General features: G+C 43.8%; 1 protein-coding gene across 1 annotated transcript; it reads right to left on the bottom strand.

Moving 5' to 3' along the window:
- Positions 1–321: 321 nt before the first annotated feature.
- Positions 322–21,530, bottom strand: LOC110494733 (V-type proton ATPase subunit S1-like protein). The gene is made up of 7 exons (XM_021570052.2): positions 21,367–21,530; positions 17,572–17,612; positions 17,242–17,330; positions 16,408–16,649; positions 16,083–16,133; positions 15,569–15,812; positions 322–1,460 (listed from the first exon to the last, which is right to left on the bottom strand). The coding sequence occupies exons 1-7, from the start codon at positions 21,465–21,467 to the stop codon at positions 1,182–1,184; spliced, it is 1,047 nt and encodes a 348-aa protein (XP_021425727.1). The 5' UTR covers positions 21,468–21,530; the 3' UTR covers positions 322–1,181.
- Between the last annotated feature and the right edge of the window lie 1,168 nt (positions 21,531–22,698).

A 22,698-nucleotide genomic window follows, 5' to 3' on the forward strand; every position in this document is an offset into this window, starting at 1 on the left:
GTATGTATTCTTATCACGCTGCGCCTTGGTCTCCTCGTTATGACGAACGTGACATTGGCCTTGTGAAGTCATTGTCAAGTAAGCAAGAGATACTGTTGCATGTAGGTCTAGATTATTTATGGGTTGATCATATATAAATATCAAAACATTATTTTATGGATTGATCATATAGCCAGGAGTAAAATCAACTCATAAAAGTTTATCTCAGCTGGTAATCACAACATTTTGAGATAGTGTGAAGGAAAGACAGTGATGACGCTCATTGACGTTGCTGCAAATGATGGGGAATAACCAATTGTGATATTAACAACTCAAAAGCAATTCCATGTGGCGCAGGAACCACTGACTCGCTACCCTTTATTATTAAGACACCTGCTGGTAACGTAACTGGTTAGGACAGCTCATGAGGTCTCCTAAATTTCTTTCAACTAGGTGGGACTAATGACTAAAGAGGATTCATGCATATCTTTTATTTTTACCAATAAGAGTAGGAGTAAAATGTCTCTATTCTTAGAATTTTCTACTCTGAGATGCTTTGTGGATAATGGCCCGAAATGTACATAGTTATTTTCACACGCTCACACTAACACATGTTCTTAAACACAGGTCTGAAACACCAGAATGTAACACATTGATTAATTAATTACATAAGTATATACTGCATTGCCTTTACGGTATGTACCCTTTAGGGTATGGTTTTGTTATTAAAATGAAACTTCTTTATCCAGTGTATATATATACCAGCATTTATAGTACTGACAGGGAACTAAATACTTTCTTGTTCTTATATCCGTTTGAATTTCATTCAAGAGTACATAATTAGTTTGTTTTTGCTTTGCAATGCCCGATAACTGGTCAATGTCTCACCTCCAAAGCTGTATCCAAATCCACCAGATGATGCTGAGCCACAAATGATTAGATCTATCTGGCTTGAACAACCACTGCCTGAGCCCAGTGATGCAAAAGTGGACAACCATATCAGGTTCAGACTATCACCATGTCTTTCTGTCCCTTCAGTATGGGAGGTTGCTTTATCTATTGAGGTTAGTCAGTCGGTCGGTCTGCCAGCCATCAGAGGATTCAGTCAGAGGCCCTGCATAGTCACTATCTGACACCTACAGAAACAGTTTACAGTATACTCCTAGTGGTGGAGACTGAGGTGGATCCTGGGAAACGGAGTCCTACAAGCTGTTTTTCTCAGTGGCAGTGGAGCTGGTAGTGCCGGAGCTGGTGGCGCCGGTGCATTCTGCAGTTTCTGTGCTGCGGGGGAAGTAGACGGTGGTCTTGTGTTCTTCGTAGGTGTCGATGTGTTTCAGGTGCACCACCATGTGCAGCGCGTAGGCCAGGACCAGGAGAAGGATTAGAGAGGTGATCAGACCCATGAGGATAGCTGGGGTGAAGAACGTAGCGCAATCACTGGCTGAGCCAAACTTGTTGGACAGCACATTGAACGATTGTATCTGTCGAGCAAAGAGAAATATAAAGGTGAGATGTTTGAGTAAAGTAAACGATGCAACAAAGTAGGGCTGTAACGAAATCAGTATTGCAAATCAGAAGCAGACAACTTTTTGGTCCTTAAAAAACATGCTGTATGTAACATATCATCAAAGCATCCAACCAAAATATATTTGAGATTTTTTAAAACAGGGTGCAAGGAAGAGTGAATCTAAACAGTGAAGTTACAGTGCCTTGCGAAAGTATTCGGCCCCCTTGAACTTTGCGACCTTTTGCCACATTTCAGGCTTCAAACATAAAGATATAAAACTGTATTTTTTTGTGAAGAATCAACAACAAGGGGGACACAATCATGAAGTGGAACGACATTTATTGGATATTTCAAACTTTTTTAACAAATCAAAAACTGAAAAATTGGGCGTGCAAAATTATTCAGCCCCTTTACTTTCAGTGCAGCAAACTCTCTCCAGAAGTTCAGTGAGGATCTCTGAATGATCCAATGTTGACCTAAATGACTAATGATGATAAATACAATCCACCTGTGTGTAATCAAGTCTCCGTATAAATGCACCTGCACTGTGATAGTCTCAGAGGTCCATCAAAAGCGAAGAGAGCATCATGAAGAACAAGGAACACACCAGGCAGGTCCGAGATACTGTTGTGAAGAAGTTTAAAGCCGGATTTGGATACAAAAATATTTCCCAAGCTTTAAACATCCCAAGGAGCACTGTGCAAGCGATAATATTGAATTGGAAGGAGTATCAGACCACTGCAAATCTACCAAGACCTGGCCGTCCCTCTAAACTTTCAGCTCATACAAGGAGAAGACTGATCAGAGATGCAGCCAAGAGGCCCATGATCACTCTGGATGAACTGCAGAGATCTACAGCTGAGGTGGGAGTCTCTGTCCATAGGACAACAATCAGTCGTATATTGCACAAATCTGGCCTTTATGGAAGAGTGGCAAGAAGAAAGCCATTTCTTAAAGATATCCATAAAAAGTGTCGTTTAAAGTTTGCCACAAGCCACCTGGGAGACACACCAAACATGTGGAAGAAGGTGCTCTGGTCAGATGAAACCAAAATTGAACTTTTTGGCAACAATACAAAACGTTATGTTTGGCGTAAAAGCAACACAGCTCATCACCCTGAACACACCATCCCCACTGTCAAACATGGTGGTGGCAGCATCATGGTTTGGGCCTGCTTTTCTTCAGCAGGGACAGGGAAGATGGTTAAAATTGATGGGAAGATGGATGGAGCCAAATACAGGACCATTCTGGAAGAAAACCTGATGGAGTCTGCAAAAGACCTGAGACTGGGACGGAGATTTGTCTTCCAACAAGACAATGATCCAAAACATAAAGCAAAATCTACAATGGAATGGTTCAAAAATAAACATATCCAGGTGTTAGAATGGCCAAGTCAAAGTCCAGACCTGAATCCAATCGAGAACTGAAAACTGCTGTTCACAAATGCTCTCCATCCAACCTCACTGAGCTCGAGCTGTTTTGCAAGGAGGAATGGGAAAAAATGTCAGTCTCTCGATGTGCAAAACTGATAGAGACATACCCCAAGCGACTTACAGCTGTAATCGCAGCAAAAGGTGGCGCTACAAAGTATTAACTTAAGGGGGCTGAATAATTTTGCACGCCCAATTTTTCAGTTTTTGATTTGTTAAAAAAGTTTGAAATATCCAATAAATGTCGGTCCACTTCATGATTGTGTCCCACTTGTTGTTGATTCTTCACAAAAAAATACAGTTTTATATCTTTATGTTTGAAGCCTGAAATGTGGCAAAAGGTCGCAAAGTTCAAGGGGGCCGAATTCTTTCGCAAGGCACTGTAGGTAAGTTGGAAGCTTGTGCAGAAGGGCTTTGGAAACAAGAGTGTAATGATGTGATCTACGTGACTTCAAAAAGTTTCAGCCAACCTTTTGGTAAAGAATGCAGTCTCCTGTGATCAAGGGGACTCATTCGATTATAGAACCATCCAATGAGCCAATCTTACGTGAATTTGAAAATATGTATTTAAGCACGAGTTTTATATGAGTAAGGGCTTCCTGTACAGCTGTAAAATCGGACTATAGCCTTGTCACAGCCAGGTCAGCAGTAGGGGAAATTGCATACATAATATTATCCCCTGCATCTTGATAAAATGTAAACATTTTAACAGATTGATCAATAGCATTTATATAAATAGCGAAAAGAGCAGGGCCTAGTATCGACCCAGGTGGAACTGTCATGTATTGTCATGTTGTGTCCTGTTCCTGTTCTTTCTCTTCACCCTGTCTCCCTCTGCTGGTCGTATTAGGTTACCTTTTCTCCCCCGCTTTCCCCCAGCTGTTCCTTGTCTCCTCCTAACTACCTCGTCACCCCTTTTCCCACCTGTTCCCTTTTTCCCTCTGATTAGTCCTCTATATCTCTCTCTGTTTTTGTTCCTGTCCTTGTCGGATTCTTGTTTGTGTGTCTCATGCCTGAACCAGACTATCATCGTGTTTGCTGCAACCTTGTCCTGTCCTGTCGGAATCTACCTGTCCATCTGAGCCCACGTGTGTTCATCATTAAAGAAACTCTGTTTGTTAATTCGCTTTTGGGTCCTCATTCACGCACCTGACAGAAGAATCCGACCAAGAATGGACCCAGCGACTTCGGATCCTCTCCACTCAGCCGTCGAGATCCAGGGAGCGATGCTAGGCAGACACGAGCAGGAATTGTCTGCTGCTCGACATGCCGTTGAGACCCTGGCCACCCAAGTCTCCAACCTCACAGAACAGGTTCACCATCTCCGCCTCGATCCACCGGCCACTTCCAGGGCTTTCGAATCTCCGGAGCCCAGAATCAATAACCCGCCGTGTTACTCTGGGGAGCCCACTGAATGCCGCTCGTTCCTCACCCAGTGTGATGTTGTGTTTTCTCTCCAGCCCAACACTTACGCCAGGAGCACTGCTCGTGTCGCCTACGTCATATCTCTCCTTACTGGACGGGCTCGTGAGTGGGGCACGGCAATCTGGGAGGCAAGGGCTGAGTGTACTAACCAGTATCAGGACTTTAAGGAGGAGATGATACGGGTTTTTGATCGATCTGTTTTTGGGGAGGAGGCTTCCAGGGCCCTGTCTTCCCTATGTCAAGGTAATCGATCCATAACAGACTACTCTATTGAGTTTCGCACTCTTGCTGCCTCCAGTGGCTGGAACGAGCCGGCTTTGCTCGCTCGTTTTCTGGAGGGTCTCCGCGCAGAGGTAAAGGATGAGATTCTCTCCCGGGAGGTTCCTTCCAGCGTGGATTCCTTGATTGAACTCGCCATTCGCATTGAGCGACGGGTTGATCTTCGTCACCGAGCTCGTGGAAAGGAGCTCGCGTTCTCCGTTGCCCCCCTCTCCGCATTACTACCATCTTCCTCTGCCGGCTCGGGAGCTGAGCCTATGCAGCTGGGAGGTATCCGCATCTCGACTAAGGAGAGGGAACGGAGAATCACCAACCGCCTCTGTCTCTATTGCGGTTCTGCTGGTCATTTTGTCACTTCATGTCCAGTAAAAGCCAGAGCTCATCAGTAAGCGGAGGGCTACTGGTGAGCGCTACTACTCCTGTCTCTCCTTCAAGATCCTGCACTACCTTGTCGGTCGTTCGTCAGCTTCCTGCAGTGCCTTAATAGACTCTGGGGCGGAGGGCTGTTTTATGGACGAGACCTGGGCTCGGGAACATGACATTCCTCTCAGACAGTTAAGGGAGCCCACGGCCTTGTTCGCCCTGGATGGTAGTCCTCTCCCCAGGATTCAGCGTGAGACGCTACCTTTAACCCTCACTGTTTCTGGTAATCATAGCGAAACCATTTCTTTTTTAATTTTTCGTTCACCTTTTACACCTGTTGTTTTGGGCCATCCCTGGCTAGTTTGTCATAATCCTTCCATTAATTGGTCTAGTAATTCTATCCTCTCCTGGAACGTCTCTTGTCATGTGAAATGTTTAATGTCTGCTATCCCTCCTGTTTCCTCTGTCTCTTCTTCACAGGAGGAGCCTGGTGATTTGACAGGGGTGCCGGAGGAATATCACGATCTGCGCACGGTGTTCAGTCGGTCCAGGGCCACCTCTCTTCCTCCACACCGGTCGTATGATTGTAGTATTGATCTCCTTCCGGGAACCACTCCTCCCCGGGGTAGACTATACTCTCTGTCGGCTCCCGAACGTAAGGCTCTCAAAGATTATTTGTCTGTAGCTCTTGACGCCGGTACCATAGTCCCCTCCTCCTCTCCCGCCGGAGCGGGGGTTTTTTTTGTCAAGAAGAAGGACGGGTCTCTGCGCCCCTGCATAGATTATCGAGGGCTGAATGACATAACAGTGAAGAATCGTTATCCGCTTCCTCTTATGTCTTCAGCCTTCGAGATCCTGCAGGGAGCCAGGTTTTTCACTAAGTTGGACCTTCGTAACGCTTACCATCTCGTGCGCATCAGGGAGGGGGACGAGTGGAAGACGGCGTTTAACACTCCGTTAGGGCACTTTGAATACCGGGTTCTTCCTTTCGGCCTCGCTAACGCTCCAGCTGTCTTTCAGGCATTAGTCAATGATGTCCTGAGAGACATGCTGAACATCTTTGTTTTCGTTTACCTTGACGATATCCTGATTTTTTCACCGTCACTCCAGATTCATGTTCAGCACGTTCGACGTGTCCTCCAGCGCCTTTTAGAGAATTGTCTTTTTGTGAAGGCTGAGAAGTGCACTTTTCATGCCTCCTCCGTCACATTTCTCGGTTCTGTTATTTCCGCTGAAGGCATTAAGATGGATCCCGCTAAGGTCCAAGCTGTCATTGATTGGCCCGTCCCTAAGTCACGCGTCGAGCTGCAGCGCTTTCTCGGCTTCGCGAACTTCTATCGTCGTTTCATCCGTAATTTCGGTCAGGTGGCAGCTCCTCTCACAGCCCTTACTTCTGTCAAGACGTGCTTTAAGTGGTCCGTTTCCGCCCAGGGAGCTTTTGATCTCCTCAAGAATCGTTTTACATCCGCTCCTATCCTTGTTACACCTGACGTCTCTAGACAGTTCGTTGTCGAGGTTGACGCGTCAGAGGTGGGCGTGGGAGCCATTCTTTCTCAGCGCTCCCTCTCTGACGACAAGGTCCACCCATGCGCGTATTTTTCTCATCGCCTGTCGCCGTCGGAACGTAACTATGATGTGGGAAACCGCGAACTGCTCGCCATCCGGTTAGCCCTAGGCGAATGGCGACAGTGGTTGGAGGGGGCGACCGTTCCTTTTGTCGTTTGGACTGACCATAGGAACCTTGAGTACATCCGTTCTGCCAAACGACTTAATGCGCGTCAGGCGCGTTGGGCGCTGTTTTTCGCTCGTTTCGAGTTCGTGATTTCTTATCGCCCGGGCTCTAAGAACACCAAGCCTGATGCTTTATCTCGTCTCTTCAGTTCTTCAGTAGCCTCCACTGACCCCGAGGGGATTCTCCCTGAGGGGCGTGTTGTCGGGTTGACTGTCTGGGGAATTGAGAGGCAGGTAAAGCAAGCACTCACTCAAACTCCGTCGCCGCGCGCTTGTCCCAGGAACCTTCTTTTCGTTCCCGTTCCTACTCGTCTGGCCGTTCTTCAGTGGGCTCACTCTGCCAAGTTAGCCGGCCACCCTGGCGTTCGGGGTACGCTTGCTTCCATTCGCCAGCGTTTTTGGTGGCCCACCCGGGAGCATGACACGCGTCGTTTCGTGGCTGCTTGTTCGGTCTGCGCGCAGACTAAGTCCGGTAACTCCCCTCCTGCCGGCCGTCTCAGGCCGCTTCCCATTCCCTCTCGACCGTGGTCTCACATCGCCTTAGATTTTGTCACCGGACTGCCTTCGTCAGCGGGGAAGACTGTTATTCTTACGGTTGTCGATAGGTTCTCTAAGGCGGCTCATTTCATTCCCCTTGCTAAGCTTCCTTCTGCTAAAGAGACGGCACAAATCATCATCGAGAATGTTTTCAGAATTCATGGCCTTCCGTCAGACGTCGTCTCGGACAGAGGTCCGCAATTCACGTCTCAATTTTGGAGGGAGTTTTGCCGTTTGATTGGGGCTTCCGTCAGTCTCTCTTCCGGCTTTCACCCCCAGTCTAACGGTCAAGCAGAACGGGCCAATCAGACTATTGGTCGCATCTTACGCAGTCTTTCTTTTCGCAACCCTGCGTCTTGGTCAGAACAGCTCCCCTGGGCAGAGTACGCCCACAACTCGCTTCCTTCGTCTGCGACCGGGCTATCTCCTTTTCAGAGTAGCCTCGGGTACCAGCCTCCGCTGTTCTCATCTCAGTTCGCCGAGTCCAGCGTCCCCTCCGCTCAGGCTTTTGTCCAACGTTGCGAGCGCACCTGGAAGAGGGTCAGGTCTGCACTTTGCCGTTATAGGACGCAGACTGTGAGGGCTGCTAATAAGCGTAGAACTAAGAGTCCTAGATATTGTCGCGGTCAGAGAGTTTGGCTCTCCACTCAGAACCTTCCCCTTAAGACGGCTTCTCGCAAGTTGACCCCGCGGTTCATTGGTCCGTTCCGTATTTCTCGGGTCATTAATCCTGTCGCAGTTCGACTTCTTCTTCCGCGATACCTTCGTCGCGTCCACCCGGTCTTCCATGTCTCCTGTATCAAGCCCGTTCTTCGCGCCCCCGCTCGTCTTCCCCCCCCCCCCCCCCCCATCCTTGTCGAGGGCGCACCCATCTACAGGGTCCGTAGGATTTTGGACATGCGTCCTCGGGGCCGTGGTCACCAGTACCTCGTAGATTGGGAGGGGTACGGTCCTGAGGAGAGGAGTTGGGTTCCCTCTCGGGACGTGCTGGACCGTGCGCTGATCGAGGATTTCCTCCGTTGCCGCCAGGTTTCCTCCTCGAGTGCGCCAGGAGGCGCTCGGTGAGTGGGGGGGTACTGTCATGTATTGTCATGTTGTGTCCTGTTCCTGTTCTTTCTCTTCACCCTGTCTCCCTCTGCTGGTCGTATTAGGTTACCTTTTCTCCCCCGCTTTCCCCCAGCTGTTCCTTGTCTCCTCCTAACTACCTAGTCCTCTATATCTCTCTCTGTTTTTGTTCCTGTCCTTGTCGGATTCTTGTTTGTGTGTCTCATGCCTGAACCAGACTATCATCGTGTTTGCTGCAACCTTGTCCTGTCCTGTCGGAATCTACCTGTCCATCTGAGCCCACGTGTGTTCATCATTAAAGAAACTCTGTTTGTTAATTCGCTTTTGGGTCCTCATTCACGCACCTGACAGGAACACCTTTATGTACAAGAAATTCAGACTTAACCTCATCAATCACGATGGCCGGAGTTCTGTAACTAAGATAGTCATGAAACCACGAGCAGGAGTCAGAGCCCAGGCCAATCGAGGACAACTTGTTCAATAAAATAGCATGATCAACAGTATCAAACGCTTTTGAAAGATCCACAAACAAGGCAGCACAATTAATTTTAGCGTCTAAAGTACTGACAATATCATTAACAACTAATGTGGTGACTGTGCTATGCCCTGGCCTAAACCCAGATTGATTTATATTCATAATAACATGCTCAGATAAAAAATAGTGAAGTTGCTTTTTTACCAAAGATTTTATCATCTTAGACAGACATGGAGGCCTGGAGATTGGATGATAATTATCAAGATCACTATCATCTCTGCCCTTATGGAGTGGCGGCACTGTTTTCCATACTTTTGGAATTTTTCCTGATAACAATGTTAGATTTAAGATATAGCTTACTGAGCCAGCAATGAGGGGGGCAGCTCACTTGAGCAGATCCAGTTCCATTAGGTCAGCCCCTGTGGATTTCTTTGTATCTATAGCAAGAAATCCTTTAGACAAATCTGACCATGACTCCATCTTGTTGCTCCCCTAAAGGCAGAAACTAAAACAGGAAGCGCCCGTGCTTAGGTTTATCCAACGCTGGTCTGACCAATCGGATTCCACGCTTCAAGATTGAAGCAATCACGTGGACTGGGATATGTTTCAGGTAACCTCAGATAATAACATTGACGTATACACTGACTCGGTGAGCGAGTTTATAAAGCATTCCCTAACCAGAAACTGTGGATTAATGGCAGCATTCGTGCAAAACTGAAAGCACGTACCACCGGATTTAATCATGGCAAGGTGACTGAAAATATGGCCGAACTACAGTGTAGTTATTCCCTCCGTAACGCAATCAAAGTGTCAGTATAGAGACCATGTGGAGTCGCAATTCAATGGCTCAAACATGAGACGTATGTGGCAGAGTCTACAGACAATCACGGACTACAAAAAGAAAACCAGCCCGTCGCGGACATCGACGTCTTGCTTCCAGACAAATTAAACAACTTATTTTGCGCGCTTTGAGGACAGTGCCACCGACAAGGTCCACTACCAAAGACTGTGGGCTCTCCTTCTCATGGCCAACGTGAGTAAAACATTTAAACATGTTAACCCTCGCAAGGCTACCGGCCCAGACAGCATCCCTAGCCGGGTCCTCAGAACATGCGCAGACCAGCTCGCTGGTGTGTTTACGGACATGTTCAATCAATCCCAATCCCAGTATGCTGTCCCCACATGCTTCAAGATGGCCGCCATTGTTCCTGTTCCCAAAAAAGCTAAGGTAACTGAACTAAATGACTATTACCCCATAGCACTCACTTCTGTCATCATGAACTGCTTTGAGAGACTAGTCAAGGATCATATCACCTCCAGCCTACCTGTCGCCCTAGACCCACTTCAATTTGCTTATCGCCCCAATAGGTCCACAGATGATGCAGTTGCCATCACACTGCACACTGCCCTATCCCATCTGGACAAGAGGAATACACATGTATGAATGCTGTTCATTGACTACCCATTCAACACCCTCCAAACTCATCATTAAGCTTGAGACCCTGGGCCTCGACCCCGCCCTGTGCAACAGGGTCCTGGACTTCCTGACGGGTCGCCCCCAGGTGGTGAAGGTAGGAAACAACTTCTCCACTCCACTGATCCTCAACACTGGGGCCCCACAAGGGTGTGTTCTCAGCCCCCTCCTGTACTCCCTGTTCACCCACGACTGCGTGGCCATGCACGCCTCCAACTCAATCATCAAGTTTGCAGACGACACAACAGTGGTAGGCTTGACTACCAACAACGACGAGACAGCCTACAGGGAGGAGGTGGGGGCTGGAGTGTGGTGTCAGGAAAATAACCTCTCACTCATTGTCAGCAAAACAAAAGAGATGATCGTGGATTTCAGGAAACAGTAAAGGGAACACCCCCCTATCCACATCGACGGGACAGCAGTGGAGAAGGTGGAAAGTTTTAAGTTCCTCTGTGTACATATCACCGACAAACTGAAATGGTCCACGCACACAGACAGTGTGGTGAAGAAGGCAAAACAGTGCCTCTTCAACCTCAGGAGGCTGGAAAAATGTGGCTTGTCCCCGAAAACCCTCACTAACTTTTACATGTGCACAATTGAGAGCATCCTGGCTGTATCACAACGCATCACCGGGAACAAACTACATGCCCTCCAGGACACCTACAACACCCGATGTCACAGGAAGGCAAAAAAGATAATTAACGACAATAACCACCCGAGCCACTGCCTGTTCACCGCATTTCCATCCAGAAGGCGAGGTCAGTACAGGTGCATCATAGCTGGGACAGAGAGATTGAAAAATAGCTTCTATCTCAAGGCCATCAGATTGTTAAACAGCCACCACTAGCACAGAGAGGCGGCTGCCTACCTACAGACTTGATATCATTGGCCACTTTAATAATGCCATTTTAAGAATGTTTACATATCTCGCATTACTCATCTCATATGTATATAATGTATACTGTATCCTTCACTATCTATTCTTTACTATCTATTGCATCTTAGCCACTCGGTCACTGCTCATCCATATATTTTATACTTACAGTGCCTTGCGAAAGTATTCGGCCCCCTTGAACTTTGCGACCTTTTGCCACATTTCAGGCTTCAAACATAAAGATATAAAACTGTATTTTTTTGTGAAGAATCAACAACAAGTGGGACACAATCATGAAGTGGAACGACATTTATTGGATATTTCAAACTTTTTTAACAAATCAAAAACTGAAAAATTGGGCGTGCAAAATGATTCAGCCCCTTTACTTTCAGTGCAGCAAACTCTCTCCAGAAGTTCAGTGAGGATCTCTGAATGATCCAATGTTGACCTAAATGACTAATGATGATAAATACAATCCACCTGTGTGTAATCAAGTCTCCGTATAAATGCACCTGCACTGTGATAGTCTCAGAGGTCCGTTAAAAGCGCAGAGAGCATCATGAAGAACAAGGAACACACCAGGCAGGTCCGAGATACTGTTGTGAAGAAGTTTAAAGCCGGATTTGGATACAAAAAGATTTCCCAAGCTTTAAACATCCCAAGGAGCACTGTGCAAGCGATAATATTGAAATGGAAGGAGTATCAGACCACTGCAAATCTACCAAGACCTGGCCGTCCCTCTAAACTTTCAGCTCATACAAGGAGAAGACTGGTCAGAGATGCAGCCAAGAGGCCCATGATCACTCTGGATGAACTGCAGAGATCTACAGCTGAGGTGGGAGACTCTGTCCATAGGACAACAATCAGTCGTATATTGCACAAATCTGGCCTTTATGGAAGAGTGGCAAGAAGAAAGCCATTTCTTAAAGATATCCATAAAAAGTGTCGTTTAAAGTTTGCCACAAGCCACCTGGGAGACACACCAAACATGTGGAAGAAGGTGCTCTGGTCAGATGAATCCAAAATTGAACTTTTTGGCAAAAATGCAAAATGTTATGTTTGGCGTAAAAGCAACACAGCTCATCACCCTGAACACACCATCCCCACTGTCAAACATGGTGGTGGCAGCATCATGGTTTGGGCCTGCTTTTCTTCAGCAGGGACAGGGAAGATGGTTAAAATTGATGGGAAGATGGATGGAGCCAAATACAGGACCATTCTGGAAGAAAACCTGATGGAGTCTGCAAAAGACCTGAGACTGGGACGGAGATTTGTCTTCCAACAAGACAATGATCCAAAACATAAAGCAAAATCTACAATGGAATGGTTCAAAAATAAACATATCCAGGTGTTAGAATGGCCAAGTCAAAGTCCAGACCTGAATCCAATCGAGAATCTGTGAAAAGAACTGAAAACTGCTGTTCACAAATGCTCTCCATCCAACCTCACTGAGCTCGAGCTGTTTTGCAAGGAGGAATGGGAAAAAATTTCAGTCTCTTGATGTGCAAAACTGATAGAGACATACCCCAAGCGACTTACAGCTGTAATCGCAGCAAAAGGTGGCGCTACAAGGTATTAACTTAAGGGGGCTGAATAATTTTGCACGCCCAATTTTTCAGTTTTTGATTTGTTAAAAAGTTTGAAATATCCAATAAATGTCGTTCCACTTCATGATTGTGTCCCACTTGTTGTCGATTCTTCACAAAAAAATACAGTTCTATATCTTTATGTTTGAAGCCTGAAATGTGGCAAAAGGTCGCAAAGTTCAAGGGGGCCGAATACTTTCGCAAGGCACTGTATATATTCTCATCACATTCCTTTACTTGATTGTGTGTATTGGTTTTGTTGTGGAATTTGTTAGATATTAGGTTTTGTTGTGGAATTGTCAGATATGACCAGTTATATACTGCTGCACTGTCGGATCTAGAAGCATAATTAATTTGCTACACTAGCAATAACATCCGCTAACCATGTGAATGTGACCAATAAAATTTGATTTGAAGTACGGAATCAAGGATTTATTTTTCTGTGAATTGCCGAAATGCAATGACTACCATTTTCTGAGTTAATCTGCAAAATGTCAGAATCAGCATTAAGCCCACTCTTAGATATAGTAGGGTTAGACGCTCTTTGAAAAAGATAGCCCGCTGAAATAAAATGGCAATTAAATCCATCAATGATGTCATTTTTGTCTGTAATGGGACCAGAATTAATTTGTTGGGGCAGAGAGTAGGAAGTGCAACCCTTTAGAGATATGACAGTGTTCGAGAATTTAGCCAGATTCCCTTTACAATCGTAGAGTGGTTACATAATAATCCCATTTAGCCTTTCTGATTAGTCTTCCACATTGATTCCTCAGTTGACTAAAAGATTGCCAATCTCGGCCTAAGCCTGTGTTCCTGGCCTTGATCCAGGCAACATTCGTCTTGTGAATGACTTTGGATAATGCAGGAGTGAACCAGGCATTCGATCTACCTTTACTGTCATAGTTTTGAAGGGGCATGATTATCTACAATAGTATTGATGACATTTGCAAAAAAGCTTAAATCTAAATCAGGTTAAGGGATAGCTGAGATACAATCAAGGTCACTAAAATAAATACTTTGTAAAAATAAAAATAAAAAGCTTTTTTAAAGGTCCTCTTAGTGATGACACGAGGCTTAGATTTATGCATTCTCATATCTCTGACACAGGCAACTGGCCAACGGTCACTAAAATCCAGTGAGAAAACCCCACTATCAACATATTTATCTGGAGTATTTGTCAAAATAAGATCAATCAGGGTAGATTTCGATGGATGTTTAGGATTGGGCAGTGTAGGCTCAGTTATCAGCTGAGACAGGTTTAGGATTGGGCTGTGTAGGCTCAGTTATCAGCTGAGACAGGTTTAGGATTGGGCTGTGTAGGCTCAGTTATCAGCTGAGACAGGTTTAGGATTGGGCTGTGTAGGCTCAGTTATCAGCTGAGACAGGTTTAGGATTGGGCCGTGTAGGCTCAGTTATCAGCCGCGACAGGTTTAGGATTGGGCCGTGTAGGATCAGTTATCAGCTGAGACAGCTTTAGGATTGGGCCGTGTAGGATCAGTTATCAGCTGAGACAGCTTTAGGATTGGGCCGTGTAGGATCAGTTATCAGCTGAGACAGCTTTAGGATTGGGCTGTGTAGGCTCAGTTATCAGTTGAGACAGGTTTAGGATTGGGCTGTGTAGGCTCAGTTATCAGCCGAGACAGGTTTAGGATTGGGCCGTGTAGGCTCAGTTATCAACTGAGACAGCTTTAGGATTGGGCTGTGTAGGCTCAGTTATCTGCTGAGACAGGTTTAGCTCAGAGCAAATATATTTTAGCGTATCTGACAATATTAGAATCTCCCAAAATGAATAGTTCATATTTACCATACTTAGATAGCAATTGAGATAAATTGTTAAGAGAACATGAAGAAGCCGAGAGGGGCGATACACTCCTACTAGTTTCAGCTGGTTATTATGACCAAGGCCCACATTAAGAACAAGACAATCAAAATGCTTAGGGACAGATGTAGCAAGATTTACAAAAACATTTGAATGGTCAATATGGCAACACCCCCACCTCTTCCTGTTCTGTCCCATCTGTAATCATTACAACCAGATAGAGACACATCAGAGTCCTGCACAGAATTATTTCAGAAATGAGCAGAATGTCCACATTGGATTGAGAAGCCAGAATTAAAATAAAATACATATTTGAAATCAAAGTTCTGGAATTTACATGAACTGATCCTAGACCGCAGCTGCCGGATTTCAGGTCAGATGGAGTCTAATACAAGCATGCTATGATCAGTAGGTAACCCCTTGTTTGAAAATACCATGGGATTGGTTTGAATTGGTATAGGTACAAGATTGTCTAGAACCATTGGGTCTATGCCTCGAGTGAGGACATGGGTTAAAAATAAGAGTCAATGAGGGTTGTCTGTGGCGGGCCTGCAGAATGATGACAATGCTGATAATTTATGGTTGTCTCAGCGCAGCATATAAAGGATATGATATACTTTTTTAATCTTGTGGATTTTTCTATATCATGTAACTCTTTAAAAAACCAAACATTCATCTTTCTGGGTTCATACACAAACACACAAAAAAAAACTATACAATAAATAACAAGGTATTGTAATGGTATAAAAAAAATAGTGCCATCTAGAGGTATAACTAGGAACTGCCCTGTGTTATGACCAGTTGAATAAAGCCCACTCAAGTTGCAGTTCTGTTTACAGATCTTTCATTATTATTTTACCAAAATGTTTTAAGAAACAATACAAGTTATCCAGTTATCCATTATAATTCATCAGGAGTAGCTGCCGGGTTCCAACAGAACCCTCAGAACATGCTCCCCTATTAAAACGTGCCTCGCCCTCCTGCCATAAAACGATGCCTCCCCGTAAAAACAATGCATGCCAACCTGGAAGTCTGTGAAGGTGATGTGCCAGTTTGCAGAGTTGTCTGTGATGGAGCTGGGTACGAGCAGCGTGTCGTACTTCTGCAGACTGCTGACGTGCTGACAGTGGTAGGAGTGGGTACTAGGAGCGTAAACATCGGTGGCGTTGAACGTTGCCTCATGGGTCCAGTTGTAGTGGATGTGTACGCTGTCCAGAGTGAACCAGTTCTGCCCTGCCGACTCATAGAATGTGTTGGACATTTGTAGTCTGTTGGAACAGTGCATATACATTGATCACACAATTACATTTGAGTAATTTAGCAGATGCTCTTATCAAGAGAGACTTACAGTCAGTGTACAGTACAATAAATAAATATCAAGTATCACAACCAAAATGGACCCCGCACAATATACTTCAGACCAAGTGTTTTTATTTACCTACATGTGACCTGACCAGGAAAACCATGGGCCTATCTATTATTTGTAAATTGGTCCTTATAGCCTAGCACTGGCTATAAAAATGAATGAAGAGACAAACCTAATTGCAAGTCCTCTCAAGTTCTCCACATCTCCGAAACGTAGTACAAGCCTGGTGGAAAAATAAGGTTCAATAGTACTGTCGAATTAATTAATCAATTAATTAAATTTAATTTTTGTGTCAAATTGCCAGTTGGCAACCCATCCCTTAGGGGATTAATTGACACGTAAACAAACATTACAATAATTCCCTCTGATAATTTAGTGATGATTCTTCTTCCAGAGTTCTCTGTCATTACTTAATCCTTCAAAAATGGAGGATAGCAAGGAAGAGTAATGTACTGGGAAGTGCAGGAGGAATATCTACAGCCGCAAAGCAGACATACGTAGCTTTGTCTTTACTGCACATAGAGCCTTTGGTGTCCACTGGTGCATCGGGGCCGAAGGCCTTCTCTGTGAGATCCACTAAGGTGCTGTTCCTGAACCTGATGGCAAGCTTCCTGGCCCTAAACAGGATACATGTTTTGCTGTTGTAAACCACGCTCAGAGGAGAGTAAGGAAGAATGCTGGATGTCTGCAGTAGTCTCCGTTTGGTTCTGTGTGGGGAGTCCAGCTGCCACTCATAAGGCTGATGGTGGGAATGAGAGGATGAAACAGGAAGGGGTGAAAGAGGGAGAGTGAGAGCAGAAGAGACAGAGGGGAAGACAGAGAAAAGAATAAAGGGAGAAAGAGAGGTAGAATCACTGATTGACGAACAACAGTAATCTGAAAAACTATTACAGATTGCTTTTTCATCTCATTGTGGGGGCTACAGTGGGCGTTCATTGACCAATAAGACTTTGTGTAAAGGTGTTGTTGTTAGGAATAATCCAATCTAGTTATAATTTTTTGTTGAAATTGAATCCAATGGTTTATCTCACTGAGACTAAGCCTTCTGTCTGGGATTAGTTTCAGACGACTGGGAATAAAAGCTTTTTTCATTAACAATGCCATATTGGATTCCTAGAAACGTCAGTCTCTAGTGTCTAATCACACACACAGTAGTCTATATCTCCCTTCTCTGAAGTGTGCACTCGTTCACTATGTTCTGCAAATCTGGTGGAGGCATTGGCTAGTGGGAGTTTCCACCACATTTGTTGTACTCGTCATTTCCTTTCAAGTCAGTGAAGTGAAGTGAACAAGTACACACTTCGGGAGGAAGGAAAGATAATAATTGGGACCTGCAGGACTCTCCTGAGAGGGTCCTCCGCTATAAGCGAAGAACTCTCCCCATCGGAAGCAGCACTGTGGCTCTGGGCAGCCAATCCATCTGTATACAAGGAGAAAGAGAGAAATGTTATTAAATAAAATATGTAGAACTTATAAAGCAATTATCAAATGAATATTAACAATGTGTCACCACTACACCAGTGTCACTATTACACAGGTAAATGAACAACATAAGGTGAAGTGTTACCAGTGAATTATAGTGTATTTTTTATACACATACCATGAAAAACAGGATTCAAAACATTTACATAATCAATTGACAATAAGGGAAAATAACTCACTGTTTTGAACCCTGATATCTTGGGATGTGGGCCCCGCTAAACTGTAAACATACAAAAATAAATGATTATTTCAGATGATATAGAAGTAACCTATAAGGTACTCGACAGTGAACATCAACGTAAATATCCCTTATAGTATTATTAGGACTGTAGATGTAGAGACAATGGTAGATTAAACATAACATCATTAAAATAAAAAAAGATTTAATATTAATGTCACAAATGTATAATTTGTACAGTTCTTTATTTAGAATGTAGTTATGTTGTTACATTTAAAAACCTAGCAGTACTACTTATGTCTCTGTGAGTGAGGCGGAGATATAGCATTTTGCAAATAAAACATTATTTTTTTGTCTCTCTGAAATTAAACCATCAACTGATAGATTTTAAACAAATAAATGTATGTGTTTGAACAACCCCATGCCATGATCAGATAGTGGAAAAAACCACACCAATCTCTTTTAGAATGTCTTTAAAAAATAAAAGGTAATTTACCAACATATCTTCCCAGACCGTGGTGTCCTTACTGGGAATCAGGGAAGCTAGCAGCCAGACCATGGTATCCTTATTATGGCTAAGGGGGGTTAGCGTAGACTGTCTGCCCATCAGATCTGAGGAAGCAACCTGGACTGGCAGACAGCAGTGTTGGAGTCCTCAGGAAGTAAACTGAAATTCCAATGTTCTTCATTTGAATTGGGATTTCAGTTAACTTCCTGAATTGAAATGGAATTGACTCTAACCCTGACTGACAAACATTAGCAGTGTAATTTTAGCACTAGCCTGTAGTCTGTAAAAAAAAAAGAGTCGCTGTACTTTTATATCAATGCAAATTTCAGCAATGTAATTGTACAAAGCACATTTTCTACAGCTTTCGTCTTCGGGTGTCGAGTAGAATTCTCCATTGGACCATTACTAGTCTATTAGAGCAGTGGGTAGTTCGCATCTATAGTTTACCCAGTCATAATCCAATGCAGAGCCTGGCGCTTGCAACCGCAGGATAGTGTGTTTGATTCCCAGGACCACCAGTAAGTCAAATGTATGCAAGAGTGACTGGAAGTCGCTTTAGATAAAAGCGTCTGCTAAATAGTATTTATATTACATTGAACACAAATATTCTGCATGAATCAGAATTCCTTATCTGATTCGTTCATCACTTCATAAAGCATGAGGGCATAAGGCTTGACCCTGCAGTAAGGCACTGCATTGTGTGTGGCGATTTGTTTAACACTATTGCAGAGAGGCATATACTACTGTAATACTATGTTATCTATAACAGGAATAGATCATATTCAGTGTACCTCAGTGTAAAAGTGTAATTATCTGACATTTGTTATTGAAAGTCCATCTGTGGCTGTATCTCTGTTGGCCTGGTTCAGTGATATAACAATACATTTGGGAGTTGATGAGGAGTGAGTGCTCTGTCTTCTTGTTCACCAGCAGATGCCATTGTTACATAATAAAAAGTGACAAAACACTGAGTCATCATTTATCTGAACACAAACGTCAACCTGAATTTGCTACACAGACCTACACGGCCTCATCAAAACCACTAACCTAAGCAGAAATGTAGCTTTCATTCAAACGACTGAACCGATTGTGATGATCTACAGGGGATAGAGAAATCCTCTCCTACCTCTGTCCCCACCCCACCCTACACATCAGCTTACAAATCCACTCTGTAGTCTACCCTGCCGCTGTCATTGACTGGCTGTAACATAGCATGTTGTGGACCAGCCATTACATAATAAATATGATCCACTGATCATCTCTCTCACTCACCTCACAATGCCAGGCATGTCATATATTCTGTGAGGGTAAGTTTGAAGATAAGAGGGGCTGCTTTTAGACTTCCACCTGTGCTCAGACTAAAGCCTGCACCGCCCTACATGTTGCCACCAATGCTCTTGAGGCAATATGTTGCCAATTACATTAGGGGTTTTTATATGAAGTTAAATGTTCCCTAATAGATGAGCCCAAGGTGTTGGGAGACAGGGGGAGAATAATTACTTTGGTAAACAGGTCGGGTGTGGGGGAGTTGATCTTTTCAGTTAAAGATCAAACATGTTTAGCAGTATTGTCCATGTATAGTTTGTTCCTAAATGCACAAAAGACACATTGACAAGTGAAATGAGCCTGAAAATGTGTTTTATTTATTATGTTTCAGGGTTATTGCATTTGGAATGATCCTTACCTCTTGGATCATCAGGTGACTTTGTTTACTGTATTCTATGTTTTCATCACATTATAAACTGGGTGGTTCAAGCCCTGAATGCTGATTGGCTAACAGCCGTGGTATATCAGACCGTATACCACGGGTATGACAAAACATGTATTTTTACTGCTCTAATTACATTGGTAACCAGTTTATAATAGCAATAAGGCATCGCAGGGTTTGTGGTATGTGGCCAATATACCACGGCTAAGGGCTCTATCCAGGCACTCCGCATTTCGGGGTGCACAAGAACACCCCTTAGCCGTGGTATATTGGCCATATACAACACCCCTTCACGTTTCTTACTTAAATATCACAATATCACATAACTACCCTACAGGGAGCATTATAAGCTGCTGCTTTGTATTTGGGGCATGTTTACAGGCATCTGAATTGAAATATCAATCAAATATGATATGAAGAAATGTATAAACAGTACGTGTACAATACTGCCTAACATTTTAGCTTAATATCTGATCTTATTTTTAGATATAAAGCCCCTGTGCTGTGTATTCAAGAAAGGTTGACTGGAGGCTGCTGGAGCCTAGGCAGCAGCAGCTGGGGCAAGTATCAGGGTTTTGACAAAATGCCACATGCCAAAACAGGATGATTAAGAAGGCAGCAGGGTTCAGAAGGTGGGGGTATTCAAGGCACCAGGATTTACCGGGCAATCTGCTATGTCATATTTCAGTCAAAATATGGTGGATCCGGCTCCCCCAGAATAATGCATTCATTAAAGTTATACAAAATACAATTCATGGGATATTATATCCATGTTCTTAAAATGAACTGCAATAATTCCATTGTCAATCACTAGAACCAAAATCAATGAATTGCTGTTCAATGGAATACTACAACCAAATACATTAATTTACTATAACAATCTGTACCCTTTTCGTCACAGTTAACATATTCTATTCAATGTATTCAACTGTAAAGCTAAAGAAAATAACGTTTCTGCGTTACAGAAATAACTAAAGTTTTTTATGTGATTATCGTTATTACATTTTTATCATTTGTGTGGCAGCTGTGCCAGACATACTGAGGTGAATAGCGTGGAATAAAATATAATTCCTCCATCTAGCATCATACGGAGCTGTACTCAAATAGTGTAATTCTCAGAGGAAAGCTGTCTCTGCAGTATACAGCGAACATAATTTGACTCCATCTCATCTCTGATGTAGCAGCATTCATCCCTGCCTATTTTTTTGTAGTGCATATATGGATTTGCCCTGTAAACTGATGCCTTCAGTGCAACACCCATGGATTGTCTCTTGTATTTCACTGACAGAGTCCTAGTAGCTACATTTGCATTGCAGATGTGCACACTACAGTATCGTACCCTACAGTAACAGTGCAGTAAATGTACAAGAAGGAAATCACTATCACAATGGTTACAGATGATACGAGATCATGCTTTTTACAGATTCACAAACGCATTCTAAAACTGTATCTTTCTCTTCATTCTCACGGTCTCCATCACACTATAAAAGACCTTCGTTCTCCCCCTCCGTCTGCACAGCATCCATCCATCGCCCTGCCTGACTCCAGCCTAGAGTTGAAATAGCTCCTTTCACACCTACCTTTTTTCCACAACCGCAGACACTTGATCAAAGGACAAAGAGAGCTGCAGAAAAACGACAGAAAATAAATTCAAATACATAAATAAGTCTTGTTTTGCCATGGAGCCGGCCAGGTGAGACTGCCACAGATGATGACTGCTTCATAACGTTCTTCGATAAGAGCCGAAGCCTGAACCTAATGATGGACACGGGCAGCAGCCAATAGGCATTTAGAGGGAGGGGTAATCATGTGTCACGGTCACACCCACTCAGAACACACGCGCACAAAGCCCATGAGCTGTCCTCTACAAAACTGATTCATAAATACACCGATACTTATATGTTCAAGGTCAGTATGCTTGCCGGGATTTTTTTTCGATAGGGAAGGCAGCCCCATGATTAAATGACCTAGATACGATGCTATCTCTATTGGAATTAATTTGAAGGATAAACCAGTTATCTAGCCCTCATATCATCATGGCAACCTAATCATCCCCAGCTTCCAATTGGCTCATTCATCCCCCCTCCTATACTCTGTAACTCCCCAGGTCGTTGCTGTAAATGAGAACGTGTTCTCAGTCAATTTACCTGGTAGAATAAGGGTCAAATAAATCAAACAATTTATTCAGAAGAAAAATAGCTCTGCGTCCGATTCGATCATGGGTTAATGAAGCAGTATGACAAAAGGCATGTTAAACCACTGGAATTACATCCTCATTTTCATCAATGGAATATAGCTGTCTGACTATAGAGGATTCCGTTCTGTCTCCTAGACTCGTCCACCCTTCTGTCTGTACATCAGTAACCCATGAATGATGAGATTGTACAATATGCTTGTAAAGAACAGGCAGGCCCGCACACTTTTGACGCTCCTCAGCAACCAGTGCAAATGAAACTGTTACTTCGAGGTTTCGGAGTGTGACGTCACCGATGTACACGCCACTGGCGCGCACCGCTAACTAGCCAACCATTTCACACCAGTTGCAGCAGCAGGCACTGTATTTCAACCCCCTAACTAATTTTATTATGGCAACTGACTGGTGTTACCACCCCTTAATTTAAAATAAAAACTATTATATCATGAGCATTTGCTACTATATTATGATGTTTTGGCTCTATTTTATTACTATTTAGATGATTACAATATGAATCAGTCCATTGATAGCCTATGTTTGTTTTTTAAAACTTTTTTATTGTAGCATATTGTACCTAGGTTTTCCTCGGTTTGAACTTGGACCCATTTGTATGTACGTAATCCTTTATGACCATATGTAGCTCTGTGATGAATTATGATTGACTATGCGCAAACGTAAATTTAATTGTTTCCACACCAACCATGCATCATGTGCTTAA

Source organism: Oncorhynchus mykiss, chromosome 17 (genome assembly GCF_013265735.2).
Source record: "Oncorhynchus mykiss isolate Arlee chromosome 17, USDA_OmykA_1.1, whole genome shotgun sequence".
Taxonomy (NCBI): Eukaryota; Metazoa; Chordata; class Actinopteri; order Salmoniformes; family Salmonidae; genus Oncorhynchus; species Oncorhynchus mykiss.